The sequence below is a fragment of the Trichechus manatus genome, unplaced genomic scaffold, assembly GCF_000243295.1.
Source record: "Trichechus manatus latirostris isolate Lorelei unplaced genomic scaffold, TriManLat1.0 scaffold00153, whole genome shotgun sequence".
In the NCBI taxonomy this organism is placed as follows: Eukaryota; Metazoa; Chordata; class Mammalia; order Sirenia; family Trichechidae; genus Trichechus; species Trichechus manatus.
The window spans coordinates 4,156,267-4,173,491 of NW_004444089.1; the positions used below are offsets into that span (position 1 = coordinate 4,156,267).

Genomic DNA, 17,225 nt, shown 5'->3' on the forward strand with positions numbered 1-17,225 from the left:
GGGTTTCGGACAGGGCAGGAGAAAAATGTAGAACAGAATTCAAACTCACGGGGGAAAAAAAAAAGACCAGACTTGCTGGTCTGACAGAGACTGGAAAAACCTGAAGAGTATGGTCTCCGGACACCCTGCTAACCCAGTACTGAAGTCCACTCCTGAGGTTTACCCTTCAGCCAAAGACTAGACAGGTTTATAGGGCAAACAATAACACAGGTGAAGAATGTGCTTCGTTGTTCAACCATGTATACGAGACTAAATGGGCACACAGGTCCAAAAGCAAAGACGAGAAGGCAGGAAGGGACAGGAAAACTGGAGGAATGGAAACAGGGAGCACGACATGGAGAAGGTGAGTGTTGACACATCGTAGGGTTGGCAACCAATGTCACAAAACAATCTATGTATTAACTGTTTAATGAGAAACTAATTCGCTCTGTAAACTTTCACCTAAAGCACACACACACACAAAACCAGAAAAAAAAGAAACCTCTTTGATCCCTCACCCTCTTCCCACCATCATCCCCTCTCCTTAGATGAGTGGGTTTCAAATATTTTCATGAACTACCTGTCTTGGTCACCTAGAGCTTCTGTCACACAAATACCCCGAGTGGATGGCTTTAAAGAACCAACTTCTCACAGTTCTGGAGCTAGAAGTCCCAATTCAGGGTCTATAAAACCAAAAACCAAATCTGTTTTGGTTGATTCCGACTCATAGCAACCCTACAGGACAGAGTAGAACTGCCCCATGGGGTTTCTGAGGAGCGCCTGGTGGTTTTGAACTGCAGACCTTTTGGTTAGCAGCCGTAGCTCTTAACCACTACACCAGCAGGGTTTCCATTCAGGGTCTAGACCGTGTCAACTCCTTCTGTGAACCTCTCTCTTAGTTTCTGGTGTGGTGTCCCTTGGTAGTTCTTGGCGTTCTTTGACATCTGTCATTCTGTGTGTGTGTGTATTCTGGACTTTTTATAACTCAGACATGATTAGGTTTAGGATCCACTCTACGCTGGTATGACCTCAGTTTATTGATTGATTACATTATGGAAAGTTATTACATTACATTACATTGCTAACATTATATTGTATGTAATTACATTATACTACATTAGAATACATTATGGAAGGTAATCTGCTCTACCCAAGGCCAACTGACTTAATCACATGTAACTACTCCATAACAGCAACTAGACTAGTGTTTGGCCAAACCACTGGGAACCATAGCCAAACCAAGCTGACACATAAAATTAACCATCACACTCTATTGTAATTAATCTTTGGATGATTATAAGTTAAACAAATGACAGAGCTGAAAGCAGAACTGCTGTGGAGAGCTGGGGGAGGAACTGTTCTTCTCTCCTCGGGAAGCAGTTTGGAAAATCTGCCTCTACAGTCTACCCATGGAATGTCTGATTTCCAGTTTCATTGCTGGAGGTACACTGCAGGTCATCCACAGCTTTAACTAGTGCGACAGCCACTTAACCCTCCAGTCTTGACCAGCCCAAGACCTCCTGCACACCACTTCCAGAATCACGGGTGAAAAAAGCAGTTCTTGAGACCAGAAGAACTGAATGGTGCCCCACTACCATGACTGAACATTTTGATCAAAGATTCTATAGAACAAACCAGATCAAAAGGGGAAAAATGCAGAACAGAATTCAAAATTCTCATGGAATCTAGATTTTCTGGAGCCATGGAGGCTGGATGAACCCCTGAAACTGTTGCCCTGAAATATTCTTTAAATCTTAAATCAAAAATATTCCCTAAAGTTTTCTTTAAACCAAACAGTGAGTTAGCTTATTTAGTAAAGAATGTCTGCCTTGAGCATTTTGCTCTTTTAAAAAAGTATCTCTATGGGATCAAACGGACAAAGAAACTCGAAAGGTTAGAGAAGAAACTTAAGAGGGCAGTGAGTTCATGTTCACGGGGAAAGAAAAATTCAGAAAAGGAGGGTGAGAACTTTTGCACAATTTGAAGAATATAATCAATGTCACTGTATTGTACACGTAGAAATTGTTGAATTGGTGCACGTTTTGCTGTGTAAACTTTCAACAACAATTAAAAAGAAAAAGCATTTCTGGTGGGCATTGACTCCATGGTAGACATAAGGTTGGCTGCTGATCTAATACCCTTTCTCCCCTTCTTCCTTGCTAAGAAAATACACATTTTGTTCAGGTAAGGGCTGCAATGGGTCTGAGAAGATGTACGTCTCCTCCAGTCCCAGGAGATGACCATGTTGGCCTAAACGCAAAATGGTCATCCCACTCCCCTTTCTCGTCGTTGGCTGAGGACAACATTACATCATGGACCATTTCTAGCCAACAGGACCAAGAAAAATGCTAGGAGCTTCTGCAAGACTTTTCTCCCTGTTAAAAAGAGACGGATGCCAAGAGAAGCCCTTCGGCTCTCTTGCCTTTGAACGTGATTCTGTGAAGGTGTGTTAATTACATACTGTGGCGATCATCTTGTGACCGTAGGGGGAAGCCAAGAGAATTTTAAAGAGGCTGACTTCAGCCTTGGCATCGTTCACTAATTCTGGAATTATTCAAAATTCCAGATTTCCTGTCTTGTGAGACAACAGAATGTCCTTACTACTTAAACCCCTCTTTGCTGGACTTTCGATTGAGCCCTTATAGTGCGAAGTATCCTACCTGGTACGTCCCTCCACAGCACCTGAGGGTTCTCCAGTGCTTAACGAACCAAGGGTGAACTCCTTCCCCGTATGCTCAGTGCCATTCCTCGGCACGGTCCTCATATAATTATTCCGTGTCATCTTGTGTTGCATTGTGCGTTTACGTACACGCAAGTCAAGTGGACACCCTGAGATTTCCTGACACAGGTCCACGTGATGTGCTGCGCCCAGAATGTACACCCCACACGCCTGAACCTTCACATATCATATCTTCTTCCACCAGGTCATTCCCCGACTCGCCCTCCTTGGACTCTTGTTTTGGTAACCTTCTCATGGAACTTCTCCAACCTTGCAAAGCAGAGATTTAGGTGCAGGTCTTATTTCCCTTGACCGTAAGACTCGCAGAATCAGTCTCGTCATCCATGCCCTCTGTAGTGTTCCGCACCATGCCCTGTACACACGCAGCTCAGTGAATCCCTGGATGGCGCACATGGTTAACATGCTTGGCTGCTAACGGAAAGGTCGGAGGTTCCAGTCCACCTAGAGGTGCCTCAGAAGAAAGGCCTGGCAATCTACTTCTGAAAACTCAGCCTTTGAAATGCCTATGGACCACAGTTCTACTCTGACACACATGCAGTTGCCATGAGTCGGACCCGGTTTGATGAGTCGGAGTCCGTTTGATAGTTTGACCTGGTTTCTTGCTCTTGAGTCTCAGAAAGGGTCACAGGTATTTTTCTTGTGGAAATAGCCTGGCTTCAGCCTTAGACTAGTGCCAACCTCAGCCTGAGAACTGATTAAAGAATCAAGTCTGATACTTCCAAACGCCAAGGGAGGCGTAACTAAAAAATGCGCGTCGACTGCTCATGGCGACAATGTCACAGCTCCCTCGCTTAGGCTCCAGGATTGCATACGATCGATTAACCTGTTCACTGTGCCAAGGAGTCCTGGTGGTGCAGGTTAAGCGCTCGGCTGCTAACTGAAAGGTCGGCAGTTTGAACCCACCAGCTGCTCTGGGCAAGACAGATGTGGCAGTCTGCTTCTGTAAAGATTATAGCCTTGGAAATCCTGTGGGACAGTTCTACTCTGTCATATGGGGTCGCTATGAGTGGGAACTGACTTGACGGTATCGGGTTTGGTTTTATTCTTCACTTTGCCACGGTAATATTTATCCAGCGGGTCACCTCTTTATCCTGTGTCTGCAAGTGGTACTGATGACAATACTTTCAGAATTTGCAATACTGTGGGCTCCTTAAACACACTGAGCACAGGGTTCTCTGCAGCTCTGAGCTTCTCCAAACTGGCTCAATTCCACATCAAGACCCATTTCAGGCATATTTTGCTGAAAAATGTAGAGTCCATGGAACAACTGTTTTTTTTCCTAAAGAACTGGGATTTGTGCCAACAAAATCATTGTAATTATAACACAAAATCTAGAAAAGAATCATGTGTTCATTTCTAATATTCCTCTTTGCAACTACCATTAGCAGGATCCGCTTTGTAATCAATAATTGCTATTTTAATGATTATTTTAATTATAGGGGTTTTGCTGGGAAATATCAGTGTAATATCACTTAAAAAATGCCAGATGAAAATATAAATTACTCGAATTAAGTTTAAGCCTTGATTCAATTTGCTTACTTTTGACCAGTTAAAATACATTGTTTCACTTGTTTTTTTTAATTTCAAATCATTTTAATACATTTGGTTTTGAATTGCCTATATCCCAAGGAACTGCTTATTTTTTTAATTAAATAAGTTTCTATAAATACCCACATACAAAATAAATTCTATGTGTCTTCTTTACATTTTAAGCTTGCTGAAAGTTAATTTTAGATCTCATACAAAACCTTACTGAGAAAGAAGATCTTGATGTTAAAAAAACAAGACATTTTCAAATGCAGAAAAAAATGGCCTGGAAATTTCCATGCAAATCAGTAAACAAAGGTTGCATTTGGAGTGGAGAGGAGGATTATAACTTTTATATACTTCTTCATGGATTTATGAATTACTTGTATAATTAGCACTCTAGATAGATAGATGGACAGATAGTAGATGGGTGGATGGATGGCTAGGTAGACAGGCAGACAGAGAGACAGAGAGACAGACAGACAGAGTGAGCAAGTGAGCGCGCCCTGGTAGTGCAGTGGTTAACTGCTTGGCTGCTAACTGAAAGGCTGGGCAGTTCGAGCCCACCAGCTGCTCCGTGGGAGAAAGCTGTGGCAGTCTGCTTCCGTGAAGATTACAGCCTTGGAAACCCTCCGGGGCAGTATTTTTTAAAGTGGATGTACACACATGAGAACACTTGTTAGGTGCCGCTGAGTTGATTCGGACGCATAGCGACCCCGTGTGACAGAGTAGGACTGTCCCACAGGGTTTCCTACGCTGTAATCTTTATGGGAGCAGATCGCCAGGTCTTTCTGCCTTGGAGCTGCTGGGTGGGTTCAAACCACCGACCTTTAGGTTAGCAGCTGAGCGCTTAACCGTTGTGCCACGGGGGCTCCTCCTGCGAGTGCTGATCTGCGTGATGTCAACTCACACTGGTAGATGTGGAGGAAGGTGTCGCTGAGCTTGCTGGTGAAAAGAGGCTCCGGGAGGTCCCGGAAGAACTGTTTGACCATGTCTGCCACGTCGTAAGCTGACTGGTCTTCATAGCTGACGTTGTCAGGGCAGTTCTCGTTCATCTGGCGTAAGGCTTGGATCCGCGACTTCACTCCCGACTTTCGGAAAAGGCCCACCTGAAACAAGCCACAGGACCGTGTCAGCCAGGCCACCTTTCCCCAGATGTCTTCGCTTGGAACATTCATTCCCTCTCCTGTAAATGAAGATAAAAATAGTGCCCCATGGCCCAGGGCTGTCGTGGAGATTAAACGAGAAAATATACGAGAATGTGGTTTGTAATATGTTAGGTCTTATAATACTGTAGACATTATTGTTTTATTCATTGATCCAATAAATATTGATGAATCTGCCCGCCACCTATCAGGCACACTTACAGCTGCTCTAAGCAGCCCTGGTGGTGCAAACAGTTAAGTGCTCGGCTGCTAACTGAAAGATTGGTGGTTTGAACCCACCTAGCAGCTCTGCAGGAGAAAGACCTGGCGATCTGCTCCCATAAAGATTACAGCCTAGGAAACCCAATGCAGCAGTTGTACTCTGTCCTACGGGGTCATTATGAGTCGGAATGAACTCCAAGACAAGGGGTTTGAGTTGGTTATACCTGTGGATATAATCTCATTTGGGAATAGGGTTTTCTTTGTTATGTTAATCAGTGTGGGGTGTGTATTAAACCTATAGCTTTTGAGATACAAAAGGAGCAGAAGCAAGCAAGGAGCAACCGGGGAAAGCTGCATGCTGCATGGAGATCTCCAAGAAGCAGCTGAGACAAGGATTTTCCCCCAGAGCGGACACAGAAAGAAAGCCTTCCTCTGGAGCCTGCACCCTGAATTAGGACTTCTAGCCTCCTAGGCTGTCTGTTCCTTAAAGCCCCCCCACGTATGGTATTTCTGTTACAGCAGCACCAGGAAACCAAGACACCAACAAGGGATGAACCTTCCTGGAAGCCCCGGCTTGTTGTGAAATAAGAATTCCGCTATTTTTAAATGCCTGTGGGTTTTGACCCTCAATGTCCTCTCATCCCCCAAGGCCTGGCAGGGTGGGCCCACCTGCACAAAGCAAGGTGTGGACATTCCTGAGCGGCCAGACAGGCAGGCAGTGACCACTACGGATGCCCTCTCTATGCCAGCAGAGCCAGGAAGCCTAGGGGGTTTTCACGGCCACTCTCAGCCCAGGCCCTTCTGACTTCTGTTACAGATGAGAAGCAGCACTAATTCTTCCAAACTGCAGCGACAGCGAGGGGAGAATGCCAAGCAGTTAGAGGATCCTACGGTTTTTGGACATGTCAGCGGAGTGGATCGCAGGGGAAAGTACACACTGCTTACCCTTCTGTTTTTTGTGGCAATAAAAACAGAATTCTTAGTAATGCCTCTTTGCATTCCAAGGCTTATCACTCTAATTCCACAGATCAGGATAATCAGGCCTATTGTCCCTTAAAATGCTAATTTCTTTTTTATTCTTCAAGTTCGGAATGTTTTAGAGAATGCAAAAGTTGGCCATATTTAGGTAATCTTCCGTGAAGAAGCTAAAGAACACTTAACCTCCTCTGGCAATGACTCCATGGGCTGAGGGGACACTGAGCTTCTGTTAAGGGAGACGGAAAACAGCGTGATGAACGCGGTTAACCTCACTTGACTGCACAGACAAGCAACACTGAAATGGCGAACGTTTTGTCAGAGATGCATTTTCCACAATTAAAACAGCTGCATGGGAAGAAAGCACATACTGTCAAAAGAAAAATTCAGGATGTCAAATAGACATTTGTTTTTACTGGAGTGAGAGCTACATCTCCATTTGTTTACATCCACTATCTGGTGGCAAAGTGGTTAAAAGCACTCGGCTACTAACCAAAAGGTCGGCGGTTCAAACCCACCAGCAGCTCCTCAGAGAAAGATGTGGCAATCGGCTTCCGTAAAGACTCTAAAACCCAAACTGCTGTCATTGAGTAGGTTCTGATTCATAGCAAGCCTAGAGGACAGAAGAGAGCCGCCCCATGGGGTTTCCTAGGCTGCAATCTTTACGGAAGCAGACTGCCATGTCTTTCTCCCGCTGGGTAGCCAGTGGGTTAGAACCACTGACCTTTCAGTTGGCAGCCGAGCGCTTAATCACCGTGCCATCAGCGTTCCTTGCACAAAGATTACAGCTTTGGAAACCTTATGGGGCAGGTCTACTCTGTCATATAGGGTCACTATGGTTCGGAATCAACTGAACGGCACCCAACAACAAGAACCTCTAATTCTGGAGGCTGGCCTGGCACCGTGCCCCAGGCCTCTGCAGCACTGTAGTTCTCAGACCTAAACACCTAGAAGGTGAATTCTTAAGTATGACTCACAAGTACTTATCCCCATATGACTTGGTATGAGGAGTCCTCATGGCCCAGTGGTTAAGCACTTGTCTGCTAGTCGAAAGGTCAGCGGTTCAAAACCCTACCAACTGCTCCGCAGGAGAAAGATGTGGCAGTCTGCTCCCATAAAGATTACAACCTTGGAAATCCTGTGGGGCAGCTGTACTCTGTCCTATAGGGTTGCTATGAGTCAGAATTGATTCGATGGCAACGGGGTGGTTTTTGGACTGGTATGATTCTGTTTGAGACGGACTCCTATTTTTTTTTTTTTTTTTTTAGCAATGGAGAACTATTGATCGGGATCTGTAAAAGGAATCAAACAGGCAAGTTTCTGTGGTTCATCCGCAGATCGCATTTCCTCTTTGTCCGCGTGCCTGGCAGCTTTGTCTCTGGGTGTACACGTGTGCCTGCACACACATTCCTGGGCTGTTTTCCTCGTATTGTTCTCTTTCCAAGTCTCCCTCCGGTTTCAGCAAATAGTGTTATTTTAATGATATGAAACATGTCTGTGGTGCTTCAGCGGCCAGCTCGGAGCTGCTGGTTTGGACTCAGATCTCACAGGGTGTCCAGAGGATCATCAGGTATTCATTTGCTGTGCCTCAAATCCTGCCAGTAACCTTCCCACCCCACCCCTGTCTTCCAAGGGAGGTGAGGAATTCTGTGGGTTGTGTGGATTTCTTGCTGGGAGTGCAGAAACAAATCTCTTTCCTAAACCTAATAAAGGAACCAGAAAGCAGCTGCTGTGGGGTCGACTCTGACTCACAGCGTCCCCATGTATGTCAGAGTAGAACTGTGCTCCATAGGGTTTTCAACGGCTGATTTTTTGGAAGTAGATTGCCAGGGCTTTCTTCCGAGGCACCTCTGGGTGGACTTGAATCTCCACCCTTTCAGTTGGCAGCCAAGTGCTTACCATTTGCACTACCCAGAGACTCCATTATAAAAAAACCTAAACCCATCATGGAGTTGATTCCCACTCACGGTGACCCCAGATGTGTCAGAGTAAAACTGCTCTATAGGGTTTTCAGTGGCTGGTATTATTAGAAGTAGATGGCCAGGCCTTTCTTCTGAGGAACCTCTGGTGGACCAGAACCTCCAATCTTTTGGTTAGCACCTGAGCATGTTAACCATAGGGTTCATCCAGGCACTCCTGATAAAGACAAGGTGGTCTCACATCAGAGTGGACTCCCAATGTAGTAGCCGAGGATGGCTGAGTGGAAAGATGGAAGATATGGCCGCAGAGATGAACCAGCAGAGACTGGAACCACCTGCTTGCTGATTTCTTGCCGTTCCTACTGCTTCAGCTCCAGGTGACCCCATGTGTCATGAGCTGGTTGTTGCTGGGTGCCATCAGGTTGGTTCTGATGGATAGCGACCCCATGTCCAACGGGACAAAATGCTGCCCGCTCCTGCACCATCCTCACAGTCGTTGCTATGTCTGAGCCCATTGTTGCAGCCACTGTGTCAGTCCATCTCCCTGAGGGTCTTCCTCTCTTTCACTGACCCTCCACTTTACCAAGCATGATGTCCTTCTCCAGGGACTGGGCCCTCCTGATAACATGTCCCAAGTATGTGAGTCGAAGTCTCACCATTCTTGCTTCTAAGGAGCATTCTGGCTGTACTTCTTCCAAGACAGATTTGTCCGTTCTTCTGCCAGTCCGTGGTATATTCAATGTTCTTCACCAAACACCATCATTCAAAGGCCTCGGTTCTTCTTCGGTCTTCCTTTTTCATCGTCCAGCTTTCACATGCATATGAGGCAACCGAAAACACCATGGCTTGGGCCAGACTCACCTTAGTCCTCAAGGTGACATCTTTGCTTTTTTAAAGAGGTCTTTTGCAGTAGATTTGCCCAAAGCAATACATCCTTTGATTTCTTGACCGCTGCTTGAGCTTCGACAATAGGAAATGGGGTCGCCGTGAGTTGAGACAGATTAGATGGCAACTGGTTTGGTTTTTTGGTTGACTGTTTCAAGCCCTTTTGGGTGGGGCTTCTGTTACTTGGAGCAGACAGCATCCAGAATACAGTAGGTATAGGATCTTCTTACCGTGCAGAGCCCCTGAGTAAAGGTCCTTTTATGTCTAACAGGTTTCAGCGGAGCTTCCAGACTAACATGGACTAGGAAGAAAGGCCTGGCAATCTCCTTCCCAAAATCAGCCAATGATCACAAAGGTCCAGTCCTGTTGTGCATGGGGTAGCCCAGAGTTGGGGCAACTGGATGGCAGCTAACAACGACGACAAACCCACTGTGTGGTGTCACGTGTAATCACCAATAACTCCTTCTTCAAAAAGTTTTGAAAACAGAGATAAAAATTTGCATTTTTGACTAGAGATTTTTTTCCAGGTTGAAAAAATAAAAAGAACAGAAGAAACAGTTTTAAAAACCTACTGCTTCTGAGGGCATCCTCCTCCTGCAGCAGACGGGAGGTGGTTCCAAGGCCCGTGGAGGGGCCTTCCTGCGTCTCTGTTCTCTCCCTCACCCGTCGGTGGGCAGCCTGGGTGGGCACTTCTTTACCACTCTCTCATCACTTTGAAATTCTTACTAATTTATGAACAAGGGGGTCCACACATTCAGATGGCACTGTTGTTGTTGTGAGATGCTGGGGAGTCAACTTTCAACTCATAGTGACCCCATGGGACAGAGTAGAACCGCCTCATAGGGTCTCCTAGCCTGTAATCTTTATGGGAGCAGATCGCCAGGTCTTTCTCCTGTGGAGCAGCTGGGTGGGTTTGAACCACCAATCTTTCAGTCAGCAGCCGAGCGTGTAACCTACTCTAACCTCCTTTTAAAGCACAGCTCCCATACCCTCTCTAAAATGGGGAGAATGGTGGTCAGCAATGCGAGACGCAGTATATACAGTGGGGCTGATCGAGCCAAACCTAGGCTGCATTTTCCGGTTCGTATGGGGCATTTTATAAGCATTTCTCTTGTGTGCTCTCTTTTTAAAAACCCTTTCTACGTGTATATTTCAGTGACATCGATTACGTTCTTCATGTCCAACTATTATTGCTATCCTTTCCAAATCATTCCACCATTATTAACATAAACTCAGTGCCCCCCGAGCAAAAACTCCCCCTTACCCCTCCCTCCCACCACTGGTAACCACTAAAAATCTTTGGTTTCCGTATATTAGCTTATTTCACACGAGCGAGATCCAACAGTATTTGTCCTTTCACTACTGACTTGTTTCGCTCGGCATGATGTCGTCAAGGTTCCTCCCTCTGGTGGCTGCTCCAGGACTTCATTTCTTTTGACAGCGGAGTGACACTCCATTGTGTGTATGGACCACGTTGTGTTCATCCAGTCGTCTGGTGACGGACACTGGGGTTGTTTCCACCTTCTGGCGACTGTGAACAGCGTTGCAGTGAACACTGGTGTCCAAGTGTCTGCTCACATGGCTGCCTTTAGGTCTTCTGGGCATAGGCCTAGGAGTGGAATTACTGGGTAATATGGTAGTTCTGCAAATTCTTTGATACTCCTCCCTTCAAGAGGTGGGGCTTAATCCCCCTCCCCTGCGTGTGGGCTGTATCTAGCGTCTCCAGCGGCCTGTGACATCCATCCATGCTGTAGCATGCACTGGGACTTCATTTCTCTTCATGGCTGAATAGTATGTCATTGTATGGACACACCACGTGTTGTCCATCCAGTCATCTGCTGGTGGACACTGGGGTTGTTGCCACCTTTCAGCAATTGTCAGCAGCGGTGCAGTGACCCACGAGGTCCTGGGTTCTCTGGCTCTTTCTGAAGATTACCAGATGGTGACGAGCGCTCCTCTGGTCTCGTCTTTCTTCCCTCTTTCCTTTGTCCTCCACCTAACAACCAACCCACGGAAACGGGAAAACTCAAGGTATAATTTCAGCAGGGAGACCCCGGAGCAGCCCTCATGTTACCCAAGCTGGACGACAGGGGCAGTGATGACCAGGCATGGGGTGAAGGCCACTGCGCTGAGTGTCTTCCCAGCACAATCAGGCTTCTAAAACTCACGGCTCACAGAAGGAGACCGTGAGCAGCGTGTGGCGTCAGAACTCAAATCGCATCTAAATGATACGAAATCTCCCACGTGGCATCCTGCTGCTGCTAATCCCCTTCGGTACTTAATGACGTTTATCAGGACCGCCACTTCCTCTTCCTCGGACGGACGTGTGCTTCAGCTGACAAAGCAAGGCTGCTTTACGCAGAGAGAGAAAGGTTCACGCGCACGGAAGTCTGCGGTTCTCACCTGGGGCTCTGCAGGTGGGGCCTCGAACCACACGGTCTTCGTATCCGTCAGGTGCCCGTCTCACCCTCCTTCTGGGCACAGTTGATTCAGGGCAGAAATAAAAGCTCGTCAGCCAGGAAGCCAGGCTCCTCTCACACTCTGCCGGTTCGTAATCCAAGGAGCCGCCTTCTCCTCTCATCTGTCGCCGCTTGCAAGGGCGGAGGGGGAGGCACTGAGCTCCGCGCTCCTGAGTGTGGGGGTGACAGGGCAGCATGTGCCAGAGCCCGTGGGGCTGTGTCCAACGGCCCGCGATGTGTGCTCACGCTGAAGATGAACATGCAGTAAATAATGTGTGGAATAAAGGACTGCATTTCTTAGCGTGGGAACTCAGCCATCTAGCTAATGGAAACTGTCGTTGGGTGTCACTGAGTCAATTCCAACTCACCGCGACCCCATGTGACAGAGTAGAACTGCCCCATAGGCTTTTCCAGGCTGTAATCCTCACAAGAGCAGATCGCCAGGTCTTTCTCCCTTGGAGCTGCTGCTGGGTTTGAACTGCTGATCTTTCTGTTAGCAGCCGAGCACTTGACCTTTGAGCCACCAGGGCTCCTTAACCCTGCCACTACGGATGTCTCCTAAAGTAGTAACTGGCTGTTGCAAAAGTCCCGCTGATATCCTACAAAGGCTGCCAGATTCCTACTGTTTGCCTTTTTTCTGTTGTAAGAATGTATGTAACACATCTGCCAGTTCAGCTTCTCAGGTGTGTAACTGAGTGATGTCAATCACACTCATCACGCTGTGCTACCATCACCCATGACCAATGACACAGTTCAAACCCTTACTCTTGACTCTGACACAAGAGAAAGGACGCCTTACTCAAGCTGTTACATTCAGGATCAGTACTGACGCCCTTGAAACGAGTCTGTCTTCCCACAGAGCTTTGCTAGCCCACGGCTTTCCGACTGCAGAACACCAGGGAGGAGCAGCGTGGCGTCCTGTCCGGCTTGATAAATGGTGACAGGCTTGGCAAGGGGACAGGCTAAGCCAGTGAGTAGGGACTGAAGAGGTGTCAGTGCCCACTGAGGGAGCCCTGGAGCCCTGGTGGGGCCGTGATTAAGAGCCAGCTGCTAACCAGAAGGTCGGCAGTTGGAATCCACCAGCCGCTCCCTGGAAACCCGACAGGGTGGTTCTGCTCTGTCCTACAGGGTCTCTGTGAGTCGGAATCGACTCGACGGCAACAGGTTTGGGTTTTTTTAAAGGAGCTCTATGGCAAAACTGCTAACTGCCCGGCTGCTAACGGAAAGGCTGGCTGTTCAAACTCGCAGGCAGCTCCACGGGATAAAGACCTAGCAGTCTGCTCCCATAAAGATTGATCAAAGCCAAAAAACACCTGCCATCGAGTCTATGCCTTCTCAGTGACCCTACAGGACAGAGAAGAACTACCCCATAGAGTTTTCTAGGCTGTAATTTTTATGGAAGCAGATTGCCACATCTTTCTCCCATGGAGCAGCTGGTGGGTTTGAACCTCTGACGTTTTGGTTACCAGCCGAGCGCTCAACCACTGTGTCACCAGGGCTCCTTCTGTAGGGATTACAGCCTTGGAAACCCTATAGGGAGGTTCTACTCTGTCACACGGGGTCGCTATGAGTTGGAATCGACTCGACAGCACACAACAAGATACAATTAAATTAAAGATAATCGATGAGAAAACTGACACCAAGGGGAACTGAGAGCGGAAAACGGCAGCTGAAACCGGGAAGAGGTCAGTGCAGGAAACTCACGCCAAAACATGACGCGTCTGTACTACTGGCAGAACAGACACTGGGCCCTAAGTGTCCTCTAGCCCATACAGAGAGGAAAACTGTCCAGCTGAACACTGGGCTCCCGAATAGAAAAACTGACAAAGTGCTCAAAAGAAACACAAGGTTTTCAGGTGCTGGGACCGGAGGGAAAACCGTCCCCCATTCTCAGAGAAGGGACCCTCCATGACATAATGACCCATGTGAGTTGTGTGGCATCCCTCAATGCTGGAAACGGCATCACCCCAAAGTTTCCTGGGGAGGAGCAAGTCTCACGGGGAGCAGAGGACAATGGTGGCACCTTGGGCTCCCTCACTGGCACCTGTGTGATCACGTTGTCTAGGGTGGTGGTGGTTGGGTGTCATCGAGTCGATTCCAACTCACGGTGGCCCCCCGTGACAGTGCAGAACCGCCCCACAGGGTTTTCGAGGCTGTAAATCTTTACGGAAGTAGATCACCAGGCCTTTCTGCTGTGGAGCTGCTCGGTTGGTTTGAATCCAACCTTTGGATTAGCAGCCAAGCACTTAACCATTTCTACCAGGGCTTTTGGTGACCCTTACCGCCAGCTTATCTTTCTAATCCAGTGTCTGTCTAGTCTGTCTTCTGACCATATATAGAATTATACGCAAGTTTCTAAAAGCTGTATTATTTTACTTTTCATATTTATAACTGCAGTCCACCTGAATGGTGTCTATACTCTCCAATACCTAGGCTGTAATCATTACAGGAGCAAATGGCCAGGTCTTTCTCCTTCGGAGCGTCTGGGTGGGTTTGAACCGCCGACCTTTCAGTTAGCAGCTGAGCACTGAATTGCTAAGGCGCCAGGGCTCCTTTCTCTGCCAGTGGGCAGGTCTAACTGTCGGGCGTCCCATGACTCCAAGCCCATGTGGGGATGTGCGGCCGTACCTGATCGAGGCAGTTGCTTCGCAGGTACTTCAGTGCTTGCTGTATGCTCTGGGGCAGGGGCTGCCCCGTTCTCTGGACGTGAACTATCAGAGGAACACCAAAGACAGTCTTGTCTTTGTAATCGGGAACTCTCATCCTCTTCATGAACTTTGGCACGGACCTAGAATTCACAGAAACCGGGTCACGCAGGCCTCCTGGGACACAGGGTGGGGAGAGGCTGGGAAAGCAAGCAAGAGGGAGGCCGAGCTTTGGCTGGAAAGCCCAGCAGACAGCAGAGGCACTCAGCCTTTCTCTCTGGACAATCGCGTTACCAGGAGGGGCTATGCGTGCCCCCTGTGTGCTGTTACCTCTGACTGAAACACCTCCAGTCACGTTGTTGTTGCTGGGGGCCGTCAAGTCGATTCCGACTCATAGCGACCCCATGTGACAGAGCAGAACCACCTCATAGGGTTTCCTAGGCTGTACTCTTTGTGGGAGCAGATCGCCAGGTCTTTCTCCTGGGGAGCCGCTGGGTGGGTTGGAAACCACTGACCTGGTCAGCAGCCAGTTGCATAACTGTTACGCCACCAGGACTCTTGATGATTCACGTTAGCAGGATGTATTCACAGCTTTGTTTTCAAGTTAGGTGGACAACTTTCCAATTTAATGGGACAAACAAAGGGAAAAATAAAAGTTGCTATTGAGTCGATTCCAACTCATAGCAACCCCATGTGTGTCAGAGTAGAACTGTGTTCCATAGGGTTTTTAATGGCTGACTGTTCAAAAGCAGATTGCCAGAACTTTGTTCTGTGGCACCGCTGGGTGGACTCGAACCTCCAACCTATTGGTTAGCAGCCAAGTGCATTAACCGTTTGCACCACCCAGGAATTCCAAACACTTAAAAGTCCTCAACAAAAAATTTAAAAAACTAGAAGAGGAAGAATAAGTCTTGTTGGGGGAGAGGGAAAAGGAGGGGAGGGAAGATGGACATGTTTCTTGACTCCGTCCTTATTGTTCTGGAACTAGCTACCTTTTTTAAAAGCGCATTTTAATAAGCAAGTATATATTGACTTGATCATACAATTTAGAACCTTCTAAAATATTTTATAAAAGTATTATCAATTCCTTTATAAAATAATATATATCAGAACAATCTCTGACACTTTTTGTATTTTTTTCAAATCCATCCAATCATCTAAAATGTGTCCAGAGTCACGTTTGGACATTTCCATCAATTCCTTATATTGATCCCTTATCACCGAGGTTCTCTGCAGGGCCCTGGCTTTATCTGCCAGTGAGATAAAAGCAGAACTCTCTGAAGAATTAAATGCTCTCTGAAGGACTCCACGCTCTAGGTGTCGAGCACTGCACCAAGCCACAGGGCACAAGTGACAGATACTCCTTCGCTGACTGCTATACTTGCTTTATAGCAAGTTTAGTTTGAATTCCTCTGCTCACCATTAATCTTCCCTTACTTGTCTTTTTTCCTTCTTAGAGCCTGACTGCCATCCTTGGCAGCCAACCAAGAGCTGCAAGTAAGCCAGGCTTCCTAGAGGCTCCGTCAGGCCAGGTTTTGGCGGCTAGAAAGCTGGGGATTGATGCAGATGGCCGGGCACAGCTCTGAGCATGGGTTTTTGGGGCACTGTCAAACCAACCCAGACCAAACCCACGGCCGTCCAGCCAGTTCCGACTCAAGGCGACCCCACATGTTACAGAGTCGAAGTGAGCTCTATAGGGTTTTCTGGGCTGTAGCCCTAGTGGCGCAATGGTTAAGTGCTTGGCTGCTAACCAAAAGGTTGGCGATTCGAACCCACTCCGTGGCTCCTAGGGAGAAAGACCTGGTGATCCGCTCCCATAAAGATCACAGCGTAGAAGACTCCACGGGGCAGCTCTACTCTGTCACAAGGGGGCGCTATGAATTAGAATTGACTTGATGGCACCTGACAACTACAACAATAGTCTTTAAGGAAGCAGATCACCAGGCCTTTCTTCCACGGTGCTGCTGGGTGGGTTCGTATCGGGAGCAAACCGTCTGCGCCTCCCAGGGACCTCAAGGGATTGCCAGCGAAGGCAAAGGGCAGGGTCTTCAGCATTCGGAACAGAAATGCAGAGGTTTTGGCAAGGCCACACCGAACCCCCGAAAGACTGATTCGCGCCACGTAAGTGTGCTACGTACCACGTCCAGCCGTGCTTGTTTGACATGGAGTACTTCTCCATGATGGCCGTCAGGCGGAGCAGCGAGAAGCGCTGGAGCAGGTTGAGCTGGCCGGCCGTCTGGTTGCTGATGAGAGGTGAAGCCATGGACTGCTGTGGCTGGTGCGAGAGCTGGAAACTGCTCCACCGGAGTCGCCTTTACCAGAAAGACCGCCAGAAAAGCCAGTCACAAAAGGCACACGTTACGGGAAAGCCTGTGATGTCGCTAACTCACTGGCATACTTTCAGAGACAAGGAAAACACAAAGCAAATGGACAGAAGACACAAATACCTAGAGAATAAACCAAAGAAACTGTGGTTTCCAAGCCTGGTCAGCCCGGAAAAGATTATTTTATGTGTTTCATGAGGAGGCTTAGGTAAGTGACATAATGAAGTTTGCTTGTTTGCTTCTTCCCAAAATCATTCCCGAAGTGTTGAAGTGTTGAAGCAGTTGAGACTGACAGACACAGAGAGAGAGAGAGAGAGAGAGCAAGAGAATGATAGACCAGAAGAGAAAGAGGAGAGAGAGAAGGGAGAGAGAGGAGAGAGAAGGGAGAGAGAGAAGGGAGAGAGA

General features: G+C 47.7%; 1 protein-coding gene across 1 annotated transcript in view; it reads right to left on the minus strand.

The window, feature by feature from the left end:
• The window catches only part of STARD13 (StAR related lipid transfer domain containing 13), a 68,658-nt gene that overhangs the window by 15,375 nt on the left and 36,058 nt on the right, over positions 1-17,225 (minus strand). The window contains exons 5-7 of the mRNA XM_023740358.1: positions 16,635-16,808; positions 14,480-14,639; positions 5,157-5,355 (exon numbers count right to left, since the gene is read on the minus strand). Of these exons, the coding sequence (XP_023596126.1) occupies positions 5,157-5,355; positions 14,480-14,639; positions 16,635-16,808 (533 nt within the window). The remainder of the gene's footprint in view (positions 1-5,156; positions 5,356-14,479; positions 14,640-16,634; positions 16,809-17,225) is intronic.